The following is a 15,633-nucleotide window of genomic DNA, read 5'->3' on the forward strand; positions in this document are numbered from 1 at the left end:
CCAGGATTCTCTCTCTTTGTAGCTCTATTTTCTCCTGTATTTGGCCTTGCAAATTCTAATGCTTTGGTCTCTCTGAACTCTCAGTTTATGGAGATCAGTAAGCTGTGCCTGGGTACCCCTTTATTGCATTGCATCTTGAAAATTTTCTCCAGGCTGGGGCAATTGTAGTACTCACATCATTTATTATCTGCCTCTGAAGGTTCATTATCCCTCTTTGCCTGATGACTAATGTCTTCAAAACCATGATTTTATGTGTTTTTTTTCCCCAGACTTTAGTTGTTTCAGGCAGGGTGGTAAATCTGGCACTGTTTTTTCCATCTCATCTAGAACTTTACATCCCCACAGTTAATTTTTGAAAACTAAGCTTAACAATGTAGTACTTTTTGTAGTTGTAGATCGTTTCTTTTTTTTTTCTTTCTTTTTTTTGAGGCGGAGTCTTGCTCTGTCACCCAGGCTGGACTGCGATGGTGTCATCTCAGCTCACTGCAACCTCCACCTCCCATGTTCAAGCGATTCTCCTGCCTCAGACTCCAGAGTACCTGGAATTACAGGTGCGCACCACCATGCCCTGCTAATTTTTGTATTTTTTTTTTTTAGTAGAGACGGGGTCTTACCATGTTGGTCAGACTGGTCTTGAACTCCTGACCTTAGGTGATCCACCCACTTTGGCCTCCCAAAGTGCTGTGATTATAGGCATGAGCCACTGCGCCCAGCCCCAGTTTCTAATAGTTAAAATTTACTGATCAATTTGTTTCAAGAATATGATTTTAATCCAAAATATAAACTTTAAATTTTAAATTTAAATACAAGTAAATTAGCTCAGTCTCTATTTCCAGGGATACTACTTCTTTCAACAAATGTTTGAGCACCACTTTGCTGTAGACACACCTGTAGTTGACGGAGTCTACAGCCGTGGACAAGACAAAATCACTGCCTTTGTGGAATTTATGTCCTAGTGAGAATGTTTTTAAAAATGTTGATGCAGGCCAGGCGCCATGGCTCAATGCCTGTAATCCCAGCACTCTGGGAGGCTGAGGTGGGGGGGGAATCACCTGAGGTCAGGAGTTTGAGACCAGCCTGACTAACATGGATAAACCCCATTTCTACTAAAAATACAAAATTAGCTGTGAGTGGTGATGCACGCCTGTAATCCCAGCCAGTAGGGAGGCTGAGGCAGGAGAATCACATGGGTTGTGGTGAGCCGAGATCGTGTCATTGTACTCCAGCCTGGGCAACAAGGGCAAAACCCCGTCTCGGAAAAAAAAAAAAAAAGAAAAAGAAAAGGAAAGAAACATTAATGCAATCTATTTGCTGATTGTTAGTCTTTCTGCATAAAGCCCCAAACGATAACGGTAAGTGATGTAAAAATTCTAAGGAACAATGATAAATCCAGACAAACTCAACTTGAAACATGCCCACAAAATGTAGCCCTGAATCACAAAAATTCTGTAACATCTGTGGACAACGTTTATTTAATTGAGACATAAACTGAATTGCAGGCAGGCATCCTATCAGCTCATCAGGTACCTAAGGCAACCTCTGGTTTACGGTAGTTACTTAAAACATATTTGATTAAGAATTTCAGCCTACTGGTCCCAAGGGTCCTCATTTTGCTTCCTGCGGCGGCATAACTCACAGGGAACAGATAGCCAGCCCCTGCGGGATGAAAAGGCGTTAAGTGCAATCCACAGGGCGACATTGAAATATAACACGAACCTGGCCGCTTGCCCTTCATTGTCAGCTCTCTTAAATTTATGACCGGCAGGTGAGAGCTGACATTTCCTGCCTTTGGTTTGGTTTCTGCCATTTTAATATGATCGATCCAAATCCTGTGCCTTGATTTCCCCAGGTGAGAGCCGGCAGGATAGGAAGAAGAGGAGATTCTGTAGCTTTTAAACTTTACTCCTTAGGGGGCTGTATGTATGTATGTGCGAGAGAGAGGGGAAGAGAAACAGAAAGAGAGAGACACGGGAGAGACAGAGATGAGAGAGACAGAGATAAGAGAGATAGGAGAGAGAGTCACGGGGCAGAGAGAGATAGAGATGAGAGAGAGAGAGACGGGAAAGAGAGGCAGAGAAGAGGAGACACAGAGAGACGAGAGAGAGACAGAGATGAGAGGCGAGAGAGAGAGACACGAGAGAGAGACAGGAAAGAGAGAGAGGAGAGATCTGTAATGAATCTGTGGGCACGTTTGGGAAACGCAAACATGCAAATGACGTTTGGGAAACTTAGTGTCGGGCGGTCAGGGACGCAGCCTCTCCTCGGGCCAGCGATCACCCAGCGGGGACCCCGACGGAGCCCGCGCCGCGAGCCGGGCGAGCGCAGAGGCAGCGCGTGGGTGGCGGGCGTGGTTCTGCGCCTGCCGAGCCGCCCCCCGCGCGCTCCCGGAGGCCTCCGGGCGGCGGCTGCTGGGGGACAGCGGAGGCGCCGGCGCCCATTCCAGCCGCACGTGCTCGGGGCGGGGCGGGGCGGAGCGGCCCGGCGGGCGGGGCCGGGGCGGGGGCGGTGCGCGGCCACGTGACGGGGCGGCGCGGCTCTTAAGCAGCGCGGCAGCGGCTCGCAGCCCGAGCTGGTGCTTCGCCCGAGACCCAGCGCCCAGGCGAGCCGCCCCGAGAGCAGCCGCGCGAAGGTCACCCCGCGCCCGCGCCCGCCGCCGCCTCCGTCGGTCCGTGTCCCGGTTCCCCCCGTGCGTCCGAGCCCCGCGCGCCCCGCCGCAGCCCCGGCTACCCGAGCGCCATGAACCAGATCGAGCCCGGCGTGCAGTACAACTACGTGTACGACGAGGATGAGTACATGATCCAGGAGGAGGAGTGGGACCGCGACCTGCTGCTGGACCCGGCCTGGGAGAAGCAGCAGAGGAAGGTCAGCAGGGGCCCGCGGGCCGCGCGCGCGTGGAGGGGCCCGGTCCCCCCGCGGGGCTCCCGTGCGCGGGGCCGCAGGGCAGGGCGAGGGGGCGCGCCGTGGAGGTGCTGTGCTGTCCGCGTCCTCGCAGCCCCGGGGGCCCTTAGGAAAGAGGACACGTCCGGGGACAGGCAGGACACTGAGCGTCGTGTGTGTGCGCGCGCGCGTGTGTTGGCAGCATCAGAGTCGCAGAGCGAGAAAGGCGCGTTCTCCGTCTGCTTCTGTTCTCGCACCAACGCGCGCTAGGCCAGGATCTGAAGGGGTCTCTGGGCTGCACCTGCCCCTTGAGTCTGTGACCTCGGCCACCGAGTTATACTCTCCTAGGCCGTTTGTGTCCGTTTCCCCCAGCCTCTCTCTTTCCGATTGAAAGAAGCAAATGAACATCAGCTTCCTTGCAGCTTCCACCCGGCTGCCCCCAGAGTGATGGAAAGTCATGTATTCAATCTTTTGGGTTCCTGAGAAAGGGGTGTTGTATGAACTCTAGACATTTACCGATAGTCACAATTATTTCACACTCTATTTATAGTTCATTGAGGTAAGCACGCAGGGACAAAGGAGTCAGCCAGCTTCTAAAAGCTCCCTCCCCATTTTGGTTGGCGCTCTCTGGGGGTCAGTGGAACATTCCACTATTTCAAGGTTTCCTCTTGATCCTCCTGGCTGGAATAAATAGGGAATGCTCACCAGGAGGCTTAATCCCGCCTCTTACTTGACTAGGCAGGGAGCCTGGTTGGGTCATGCATGACAATAGAGACCTGATAACCCAACCTTAGGATAACAAGGTTATGGCAAAAGCCAAAAGCTCTGTGCTTCCCCCTTCCCCCATTTTTCTGGGCGTGGGGCGGGTTAGATTTCCCTTCCGAGGGCCTGTTTTAAGTGGGTAACCTGTGGTGACCATAGTGTATCTCTGTGTAGTTGGCACTGTCAGTGACTGTGCGATGGTATTTGGTGAATAGGGGTATGATGGTGGAGAACACACATCCCAAACTTCTCTCCCAGCAAACAGCATTAGCTGGAAGAAGAGATAATTATCAAATAACCAAGCACTATTTTTATATCAGGATGTCTCTTGTCTACCCTCTCTCCTAAAATACCATTTACTATTAATATTTTAAAGCTCTAACTTAGCTACATTTCAGTCTGTCCCCGAGTTTCTTTAGGTTTTTGCCATCCCTACCTTTCTTAGAAACAAGAAAATGGGAGTAATACACAGAAAAAACAAAATTTCAAGCCTTCTACCTTTTTTTAAAAGGACTGATTGTGAAGGAAGCACATAGCTTGAGGATTGCTAATGTGTCATCTGGACCAGGTGATGCGTCATCAATCATCACAAAGTTAAAAAGTGACTTTAATTTTTAGCAGTGAGTGTTTATTTTTAAATAATTTTCTCAAATTTTGATTACTGCGTTTTTCATGGATTAAAAAAAGATAACTCCCAGGTCTTTGTTTCAAAAATTGCTTTCTTAGAAGGAACAGTAAAATAGTTAAGGAATTGGACAGGTAGTCTGCCCATCATTTTTGAAAGTGATAGTCAAATCACAGTGCTTTCTGTTGCTTTTTTAAAAAATACAGTACAACAGCAAGTTAGAGGTAATGTCAATTTCCAGAGGCCAGATTGACATGCCTTCCACCATATTTAATCTTTTAATATATTTGTAGTATTTTTGGATATATGGCTTTGTAATTCTTTTAGGTTTGGGATTCCTCTGTTGATTGTATTATTATAATTAAATAATACTTGAAATAAAGTTGATTATTTAAAAATGACATACTTCCTGGTCCCAGTCCAAAATAATGCTAAAAAGTTTAACATGAGAATTGTTTTTCTTAAGATAGTTTGAATGTTGTACATACTTGGGGGGTGAAACTTCATTAGTACAGATCTAGAAGAGTCTCTATTTCTACTTTTGATATAGACTCTGCTCAAGTCAGTAAAACAATATTGAACTGTGAGCTCAGGGTGGCCAGAGGAGTGGCCTCTATTTATGTCCTATGAGACAAACTGCTGGAACCGGACAAGGGTGAAATGCCATTGTTTCTATTGTGGGCTGTCTTCTCCACACTTGCCATTTCAGTGATATGCTGGGTATGAGATCTGTCAACAGATGCTGGTGGCACATGGTGACGTCTGCAGCGTTATAATGGATGTGATGCCTAATTATATCTACAGTTCGGAGAGCCTCCTGGGCTATGGTAATCCTTGCTCTGTGATGTGGAATGAGAGCCTTGCTGCAGAAGGACTTTATGAAAGTGTAGTGTGTTTTATAAGATAAGGGAACCCAGAAGATAGTGGGCTTAGCATGGGTGTGAACAGGCATTTCCACGTCTACCTTCTCTTTCAAAAGTGTGTTACACACAAGAGTGTGTTAATAGGGTTAGGAATATTTATATTTTCTATAAAGAATATCGTATTTTACTTCATACAACTCGTGGGTAGAAGAAAAATGCCTACATTCTGACAGATACGAGATATTATGTATGTACACACATGTATGACATATATTATATATATATATATATATGAAATGTTTAGAGTCAGGCTTTTGCTCTGTTGCCCAGGCTGGAGTGCAGTGGCACAGTAATAGCTCACTGCAGCCTCAACCTCCTAGGCTCAAGTGACCTCCATGAGGTGGAGGCATGTGCCACCACACATGGCTAATTTTTTTATTTTAAAAACTTTTTTGTAGAGCCAGGGTCTCACTGTGTTGCCCAGGCTGGTCTTGAACTCCTGGCCTGAAGCCATTCTCCCACCTTGGCCTCCTAAAGTGCTGGTACTGTGGATATGAGCCACCATGCTCAGCCCCAGATTCAATATTTAAGACGCTGAAGTGCTGACGCACACTCTTGGAGTTGGAATGTTTTACCATGTAGAACACAGTTTAGGGATATTGATTTCCAAGTAAATCGGGACCTCTTCAGTGGACTGTTGAAACTTTTAGAGTGTTGGCGTCTAGAAGTAAGCTTCTCCTGGAATCAAGGAACACACTGAGCTAGTACCTCAACCAAAGCCTAATTGGGAGGTGACTTGTCGGAGCAGCAATGCTGAAAATGTTTGCTATCTTCACAAGCTCAGGGCGCTGTCCTTCACCTGACTGGGAGGCTAGAGCAGACCTTTTAAGGAAATGAAATATGTTTCGATACATAAAGGGTCCTTATGTCCATAATCGGTACATGGCTTGTTGATCGATACACGTTTCTAGGTGTTCCAGTTGTTTTTAGTGGTCCCTAGGGAAATTCAGATTCATCTGCGTTCTTCAGTTGAGCTGGCTGGGTTCGCCTTGGAGCACGTCCTGCCAGTCTGGCATTTAGGCGAACGTGTTGCCATGTTGGGTCAGGCAGCATGGCAGGATGTGTGTGCAGAGGTAGCTGCCCACAGGGCCCGGATTGAATAGAGAGCCTGGGAACCTTTGCGTAGCCCCTGCCCCTGTTCTGTGGGCAGCAGCTGCTGATTTAGACCACAAGGTGAAGGCTCCTCCTGCCTGATGACACATACTCATGCACGAATTTTTCCTAGTAGAAAAGGTACTAATTGTTTGTTCTAACGATTAACAAAAAGCTTGTGATATTTCTCAGATCCGTGAGACCCAGATGAGTCGAAGCTCTGCCTGGTACCCTCTGGTCGACTACAGTTGAATCACTAAATGTTTCAAGTCTCAATTTCTGCATCTAGAAAATGAAGATAAATACCTGTCTTTCTTAACTCACAGGGTTTTTTTGTCTGGATCAAACAGCGAAACTGTTCTACGGTGAAGGGGTTTTGTACATTGTAAAGTGATCTGTAAATGTTCAAATATTCTTATCCTTGTGCACCGAATACTTGTTAATAAGTACCGTGCTTAGACTTGTGAGGGATAATAGGGCATGAGATTTGGTCCTTGGTGACCTTGATGTACTTTGAAAATTGTGGGGAAATACACATAACAGAAAATTTACCATTTTAATCCTAAGTGTACAATTCAGTGGCGTTACGTCTGTTCACATTATTGTGCGACCATCACCACGATGTGTCTCCAGAATGTTTCCATCATCCCACGTTGAGACTCTGTACCCGTTAGATACTAGTTTCCCATCCCCCATCCTCTGGTGTACTTTTTGTTTTTTTGAGACAGAGTCTCACTCTGTTGCCCAGGCTGGAGTGCAGTGGTGCAATCTCAACTTACTACAACCTCTACCTCTTTGATTCAAGCTATTCTCCTGCCTCAGCCTCCCGAGTAGCTGGGACTACAGTTGTGCATCATCATGCCTGCCTAATTTTTGTATTTTTTTCGTAATTTTTCTGTATTTTTAGTAGGGACAGAGTTTCACTATGTTGGCTAGGCTGGTCTCGAACTCCTGACCTCATAATATGCCCGCCTCTGCCTCCCAAAGTGCTGGGATTACAGGTGTGAGCCACTGCGCCCGGCCCAACTTTTTTTTTTTTTTTTTAGTGGAGTTGCAGTTTATTGCCCCAGTTAGAGTCCAGTGGCATGACCTCAGCTCGCTGCAACCTCTGCCTCCTGGGTTCAAATGATTCTCCTGCCTCAGCCTCCCAGGTAGCTGGGATTACAAACGTGTGTCACCACACCTGGCTAATTTTTTGTATTTTTAGTAGAGACAGAGTTTCACCATGTTAGACAGGGTGGTCTCGACCTCCTGACCTTGTGATCCTCCTGCCTCAGCCTCCCAAAGTGCTGGGATTACAGACATGAGCCACTGTGCCCGGCCTGGTGTGCTTTTAAAGATAGGATTTACACAGTAGAATACTTGGAACGTAAGAAATTGTTTGATAATAAGTGTAAGAATAAAAGTTAGCTGGGTACAGTGGCTCATGCCTGTAATCCCAGCACTTTAAGAGGCCAAGGTAGGAAGATTGCTTGAGCCCAGGAGTTTGAGGCCAGCCTGGGCAACACAGCAAGATCCTGTCTCTGCAAAAAATAAAAAACGTAGGCTGGGCACAGTGGCTCACGCCTGTAATCCCAGCACTTTGGGAGGCCGAGGTGGGTGGATCACAAGGTCAAGAGATCGAGACCATCCTGGTCAACATGGTGAAACCCCATCTCTACTAAAAATACAAAAAATTAGCTGGGCATGGTGGCGCATGCCTGTAATCCCAGCTACTCAGGAGGCTGAGGCAGGAGAATTGCCTGAACCCAAGAGGCGGAGGTTGCGGTGAGCCGAGATCGGGCCATTGCACCCCAGCCTGGGTAACAAGAGCGAAACTCCGTCTAAAAAAAATAAATAAATAAAATAAAATAAAATAAATAAATAAATAAATAAAAATAAAAAATGTAGCCAAGTGTGGTGGTGTGCAGCTGTAATTCTACCTGATTGGGAGGGTGAGGCCAGAGGATCACTTGAGCCCAGGAGTTTGAGGTTGCAGCAAGCTGTGATCGTGTCACTGCACTCCAGCCTGGGCAACAGAGCAAGACCCCATCTCAAAAAATAAATAAATAATAAAAAGAATGAAAGTTATAGGAGGCGAAGTAAGGAAAATCACTGTGGGTAGAGAATAATGAGGAGAAAACTTTTGGGAGCAGAACTTGAGCCTTAATTTGAGTAATAACTAAATATTGGCTGAGTGGAGAGAAGGAAACAGAGCATTCTTGGTTAGAGAAATAGTGTGAAAAACTTGGGTGATTTTCTTTGGTGGGCGGTGGTTGGGGGGAAGGAAAGGTAAGTTCAATACAACAAGTGTTTACCTTGGCACTGTCAAAGCACTCTTGCATCTGGTATTTCCCAGGCCCCCTTCACTCACCCTTTCGTCAAGAGATGGGAGAAGTTCAAAGGTAAGAGTATGGAAGGAGAAAGTAGCCAAGGTGGCCAGGACTCAGGTCTCCCGAAGCCTAGCTTTGTATTGGATCTGTCTGTGGCTCATGGCGTGTTTGTGTACCCGTCAGATGCATATTCAAACTTAGAAAGTTGGATCCATGCAGAAGAGCTAGGTAATAGAGGGCATGGGGTGCTAGGTGAGTGTGGACCTTATTCCCCAAGCCATGCAGAGCTCCAGAGGTTTTTTGAGCTGGGAAGAGCCATGTTTTCAGAACTAGTATTGTTGGTAGGATAAATTTGAGTGGACCAGGGCCTGAGGCTGGGGACCTAGGCAAAAGGCCGTTATGGGGCCATACAGATAAAGTGGTGAGGATCAGAACAAGGGGGCTGTTAGAAGCAGTGGTGAGGAAGGCATCAATTTGAGAGTGATCAGGAGGGATTAAACGAAGTATTAAATAACCACATGTTGTTCCACAGTAGGCTGTGGTAATCCAATTAAGTAGATATGATCCTCCCCATTAGAGCCCCTGGACTTCAAAGTCAAGAGAGTGATATTGACAAGTAACAACCAAACTAAGGAGGAGAGTCTCTTTATCCACCGGGACACTGTGTCTGGATAAGAAGTTAAGTATTTACAGAATGTGTCATTATTCAGTGCAGGGAAAGGCGCCACCGTGCTGGGGTGGCGAGTCTGGTGTCTACGTGGCTGTTGCTGGGAGGGAGAGGTGGAGTTGCAGATAGTCTTTGAGAGCCAGAGAAAGTTCTTAACGTGCAGAAGTGTCAAGGAAGAGGTTAAAGGCAGAGTCTTGTGTGGGCACTAAGAAACCTCTGCACCCAGAGGGACTGTGATAAATATACATGTGGTTTGCTGCGGAGACTCACAGTTGGAGGAGACCTGAGGCACAAAAACCGCTCTTTGCCTTGACATCCTATTTGGGGCACTGATGTGTCCTGGGGTTGCCCTAGGCCTTCAGCCACATTCACCAGGTAAGAAACTTAAGCCCATCATAAGATTTTCCAGGAGCGTGGGAGGAGGAATGTAACTCTTAGCTGGGAAATTTAATTAACGCTGCCTCAGAAAACTGTCAGGAGCACTGCAGTCGGTCCCTGCAGCTGGGAGACACCTACAGAAAAGGCGCAGTTCTGGAGTGGGTGACGGCGCCGCTGTGATGAGCAGAGGAGTTCACACGGAATACGTTGGAGGACAGTCAGAATCCTACCACCGTTTCCCTGGGAACAGCACTGAGTCTTCCAGAAAGAACAGAAAGCAAAGATTGGGGGGAGAAGCTTGCAAACTACTATGCTAGACAAATTCCAAAGGAAGGAAAACCGTAAGTGCAAGAATTGGGCTTTTCTGAAGAAGACTGAGGGAAATTTTTGGTACAAACATATCTGAACATATGCGTGCACACACACACACACATACCCCACTCACATACCCACATATTTGAACACACACACACACCACTTCCCATCTCCACACTTTTCTGGATCAGTAACTAGGAGGTGTTTTTACCTGCAAACCTAGTGAGGACCAAAATATAAATGGAACACAAGCATGATCGTTCATTCTTCCATTCATTTGGCAAACATTGGTGTAGTCCTAGGGACCAGCACAGTGAACTGATGACACCACCATGGCCCTTACGGCGCTTACAGCCTAGTTCAAGAGACAGGAGAGGTCTGTGAGAAGCAAGACACGGGGCACCCAACAAAGCCAAAGGTGTTTCAGACCCTCCTGCTTCGTTGTACTTCATGGTGAATGGAAATGTCTTTCTCCCAGACGCCTGAGCCAGAAACCTGGGTGTCACCCTTGCCACCTCCTTCTCTCCCACACCACACCCGTTGGGTCACCATCTCCCATGGAGTCCTCTGGACCCTGCCTTTCCCTCTCCCTATGTGCTCCAAGACCTTCAGGCTTTCCGCCTTCCCTGTGGAGATGAGGGTGGTGGCCTCCCTTTTTGTCACCCTTCCAAGGGTCATGTTTGTCTGCTGGCTTTTCTCCATGATGCTGGCAAGAATGATCTTAAGAAGACACAAGCCTGGTTGTGGTATTTTCCTGCTTCAAGGGTCTCTATGTGTCTTCCTAGCCTTCAGGAAAGAGCTCAAGCCTCTTACGGTGGTTTGAGTCAGGGCCTGAACTAGCCCCATCATCTGTTGCGTTCAGCACCCCAGCATCCCTGCTGCAGGTTTTTCAAAATCTCATGTCCCCGATTGCCTCTCACTGGGTCTGACTCCTGCCCTTGTCTCTTTCACAGACCGTCCCTCCTACCCATCTTGAGAGTACCTCCTTCTGCAGCTGCTTCTCTGAGAGCCTGCCTTCTAGAGTGGGGGTCACTTGCACTCTCTTTGTCACCCCAACAAGGGCTCTGAGCAGTAGTTCTTCTCTAGAACTGCTGGGCTCACAGAGTCCGCATTGACATTTTTTTTTTTTTTTTTTTTTTGAGACAGAGTCTCACTCTGTCGCCCAGGCTGGAGTGCAGTGGCATGATCTCAGCTCACTGCAACCTCCGCCTCCTGGGTTCAGATGATTCTGTGCCTCAACCTCCTGAGTAGCTGGAATTACAGGCACACGCCACCATTCCTGGCTAATTTTTGTATTTTTCAGTAGAGACGGATTTTCACCAGGCTGGTCTTGAACTCCTGACCTCAAGTGATCCACCTGGCTCAGCCTCCCAAAGTGCTGGGATTACAGGCATGAGCCACCGCACCTGGACTTTTTTTTTTTGAGACGAAGTTGTGGTCTGTCATCCAGGCTGGACTGCAATGGCATGATCACAGCTCACTGCAACCTCTGCCTTCTGGGTTCAAGCAATTCTCCTTTCTCAGCCTCCCAAGTAGCTGGGATTACAAGCATGCACCACTAAGTGTGACTAATTTTTTGTACATTTAGTAAAGACAGGTTTCACCATGTTGGCCAGCCTGGTCTCCAACTCCAGACCTCAAGTGATCCGTCTGCATCGACCTCACAAAGTGCTGGGATTATAGGCATGAGCCACCGCACCCGACCTGCACTGACATTTATTGAATGAAGAAATTATGAATTATTTCTAAAAAACTTTTAGTACAATTACTTTAAAATTAAAAATCTTTCATTTTAACAATTGAAAGCTTTTTGACAGTTGCTTTGACTTTTTGAGCTCTAAATGTGTTAACTCCCGTCTCATACTTCTTTTAACGCTTTTTAAAAATGTCCTCTTGAAGTATTTTCTCAAGTCTCCAAGAAGAATTCCCCGACTTGATTCTTGTTTTAAGTTTGAGCTGTCAAGGCCGAGCGTGGTGGCTCATGCCTGTGTTCCCAGCACTTTGGGAAGCTAAGGCCAGGCTGTCTCTTGAGGCTAGGAGTTAGAGACTGGCCTGGGCAACATAGAGAGATCCTGTCTCTACAAAAAAAATTTAAAAATTAGCCAGGTATAGTGGTGCGTGCTTGTGGTTCTAGCTACTTGGGAGGTAGCTGAAGTGAGAGAATTGCTGACCTCAGGAATTTGAGGGTGCAGTGAGCTATGAAGGATGGCACCACTGCACTGCAGCTCTGGGTGACAGAGTGAGAAATAAGCTTCTCATTAAAAAATGTTCAGGCCAGGGACAGTGCCTCATGCCTGTAATCTCAGCCTTTTGGGAAGCCAAGGCAGGCAGATCACATGGGGCCAGGAGTATGAGACCAGCCTGGCCAACATGGCAAAACTCAGTCTCTACAAAAAATACAAAAAACAATTAGCCAGGCATGGTGACACACTCCCATAATTCCAGCTACTTGGGAGGCTGAGGCATGAGAACTGCTTGAACCCAGGAAGTGGAGGCTGCAGTGAGCCAAGATCATGCCACTGCACCCCAGCCTGGGAGACGGAGTGACACTATCTCAAAACAAAACAAAAAAATCAACAAAAAGTTCAGAGATAGGCTCTGTCTGAAAAAAAGAACATAAGCAATTGGAATTTAGAGCTTTTAGAATTGAAAAAATAATTATACAGATTTATGTATATCGTAATAAAATTTGTTACCATATTTATGAGCAAAAGTTCTGGTAACATGAATTTGATTTGAAATGAGTGTTTTCCCCAGATTGAAAACCTTCACCCACTTAAAGAAAACTCCAAGTTCATTTATGATTCAGAGAAGTATAAATTTAAATTTGTTTTTGTATAGAAAACATGGGGAACATTTTTTTGGAAGATACGGTGTGCTTCACAGTAGTGGAATTGGAAAATGGAGAAGAGATTGCAAGTGATTCTGTAGTCCTAGGGAAGAATTGGCATAGGCGGTCTTCATCCATGCCAATCCTAGCCCAAGAGTTGGCATAACTGATTTGTCTTATATTTGTTTTTGCTAGGGGGTAAATGTGTCAGTCATAGTCTTTAGAAATTACTATACCCTGAAAATAGATTATTAGTATGCATTACAACCTTTTCATAAAAAGCCATGCTGTCTTAGAAGAGACCTACATTTCATTAGTGATTGTGAGAACCAAATGTACAAATAGGTGAATATGAAATTGTTTTGGGGCCAGGCGCAGTGGCTCATGCCTATAATCCCAGCACTTTGGGAGGCTGAGGTGGGCAGATCACCTGAGGTCAGGAGTTCGAGACCAGCCTAACCAACATCGTGAAACCCTGTCTCTACTAAAAATACAAAAATTAGATGGGTGTGGTGGTGGGCACCTGAAATCCCAGCAATTTGGTAGACTGAGGCAGGAGAATTGCTGGAACTGGAGTGAGTGAGCTGCACTCACAGCTGGCGTTCAGTGAGATCGTGCCATTGCACTCCAGCTTGGGTGATGGAGCAAGACTGTCTCAAAAATAAATAAATAAAAGATTGTTGTAGGGGATGGCAGTAAGCAAGTATTTAATATGAAGCTATGATTGAGTTTTTGCACAGGTAGTTATAATTGAGTTGGAAAGACAAATCAAGAAATCCTATCTTCTAAAGTCGTGGAGTTTTTAAGTTATTTTGTTATAGTCAGAGAAGATGTAAAGATGACAATTACTTTTTGAAGGTAGGTAATCTCATTGCTGTTTATGAGAATTTTGAGATAATTTATATATAAGATAGAGCCGTACAAAATACTTGATGCTGACCATTTTGACCTCCAAAATTTGCAGTCTCTATTTCAACTCAAGCAACTTTACCACTGTTGTCCCACTATATTTGAGGCCCTTGACCAACACCACAAAATAGCCAGGCTGTAAAACAGAATTCGAATCATTTCTAGCCTTATCTCTAATGTCTTTGGTATTCATCTGTAAAAGTAAAGGGCTCTTGAGTTTTGTAGAAGTTAAAAATGTGAGATTTGAAGCCAGGCAGAGCAAGCTGGCAAAACCCCATCTCTACAAAAATACAAAAATCAGCTGGCTGTGTTGGTGTGCGCCTGTAGTCCCAGCTGCTCGGGAGGCTGAGGGACGATGGCTCGAGCCAGGGAGGTTGAGACTGCAACGAGCCATGATTACATCATTGTACCCCAGCCTGGGAACCAGAGCAAGACCCTGTCTTGAAAGAAAAAAATGGGGAATTTGGATTGAGGGCTTGATATCCAATGAATAAAAGGAGAAAAGTCAAGGCTGGAGATTGAGGTACGGAAGTTACCTACATACAGCAATGGCTGCAACTCTGAGGGTGTGAGTGGAGAAGGATCTACCTGGAAGGCACTAAAGTGAGCTAAGAATAGAGGCCTCCTGGAGGAAGCGGTGGTGGGAGCTGAACATGGAAGTCTTGCTTTTCTAGATGAAAACATCATCTATTAGACATCTTGGAACCCCTCAAACTGTCAAGATGTCTTTGATTTTCTTTCTGGAGAAATCTCTCCTTGGTATCCTGCTGGAACTTTCCTAGTCAGCCTGAATCTGGCATTTAAGTTGGTTTAGTTACTGGAAAAGAACCACAGCTTTGGTGCTGTGGAATGCAATATCTTTTAGTTCATGAGACGAGTTATATTTTCAAAGGAAGCAAAAAACTGTAAGAACTTATTTATGGTGGTGTGTTCAAGTCTGTGACATAAAATTCTTCCACACTCAGAGTGGCCAGTGATAGGCTTTGCTAAGGAAGGCTTTATTGAATATTTGTAAGATGCCCGAAGAAAAAAAACCCATAATATAGATTTTAACTCCAAGATTGGATTTTCTTTTTCAGTTTTATCATTTATAAAATTAAGGAAATGAATTATTGTTCTCATTTAGATGTTTTATTTTAAGGCTTTAAAACATATTATAGATGTTTTGGGTGTCAAAAGAACAGTTGTGAAAATGGCAAAAGACATATAGAAAATTGTAATCTGCTTAGAGATTATGTGTAGAGAATAATATTTTTCTGTTTTGAAACAAACACATTTTTGAGGGGAGGCAGGTGTTCAGGTGATCAGATTAGAAAAATACAAACCATGTGTTTTGTGTTTTACAACACGTAAATATTACAAAACGTAAATATTACAAAAAATATTATAAAACGTAATATTTCTATTTTGTTACTGGAATTTTATGAAATATGAGGTAGCCAATTATTTTATTGCATACTTTGGTCTTTCATGTTAGAATTTGTAGCAGAGGATGTTGTGATTTTTTTCAGTCTAACACCAAAACCAAAAAGTATTCCAATCAGACAGTAAAAGTGGTAATTTAATATATGGATTTTTACCAGTGAATTTAAAAAATGGGAGAGTTTCACATATTATTCCTAGTATCCCAAATGATTTGCTGAATAAGACAGAGAAACAACTATTATTGAGAAATTCCAGGCACTGTTTTAACCTTATATATGATTTTACTTGATCTTCACAGCCGTCTTGAAAGGTGAATATTACCATCCGCATTTTTTTAGCTAGGCAAGTTAAGTGAGTTGCTCACCGGTGGTTGAGGGTGGGAAAGTGGTACCTGGAAAATACAGAATTTTGTCTAAATCATGTAGAAATAGTTCTGTTTCATAATTGAAATTTTATAAATATGGAGATGCTAATTATTTTATTGCATATTTTTGGTCTGAAAATGGTAGAGCTGGATT

At 45.1% G+C, this 15,633-nt stretch overlaps 1 protein-coding gene across 2 annotated transcripts in view; it reads left to right on the plus strand.

Moving 5' to 3' along the window:
* The first annotated feature begins 2,523 nt into the window (after window positions 1-2,523).
* ACTN2 (actinin alpha 2) overlaps window positions 2,524-15,633 on the plus strand; it is a 79,667-nt gene continuing 66,557 nt past the window's right edge. Inside the window, exon 1 of one of the 2 annotated variants that reach the window (XM_037737803.1) lies at window positions 2,524-2,862. In XM_037737803.1, coding sequence (XP_037593731.1) covers window positions 2,737-2,862 — 126 coding nt within the window. In that variant the 5' untranslated portion in view covers window positions 2,524-2,736. The remainder of the gene's footprint in view (window positions 2,863-15,633) is intronic. The other variant, XM_017526609.2, reaches the window with a different exon arrangement.

The sequence above is a fragment of the Cebus imitator genome, unplaced genomic scaffold (genome assembly GCF_001604975.1).
Source record: "Cebus imitator isolate Cc_AM_T3 unplaced genomic scaffold, Cebus_imitator-1.0 Scaffold42, whole genome shotgun sequence".
In the NCBI taxonomy this organism is placed as follows: Eukaryota; Metazoa; Chordata; class Mammalia; order Primates; family Cebidae; genus Cebus; species Cebus imitator.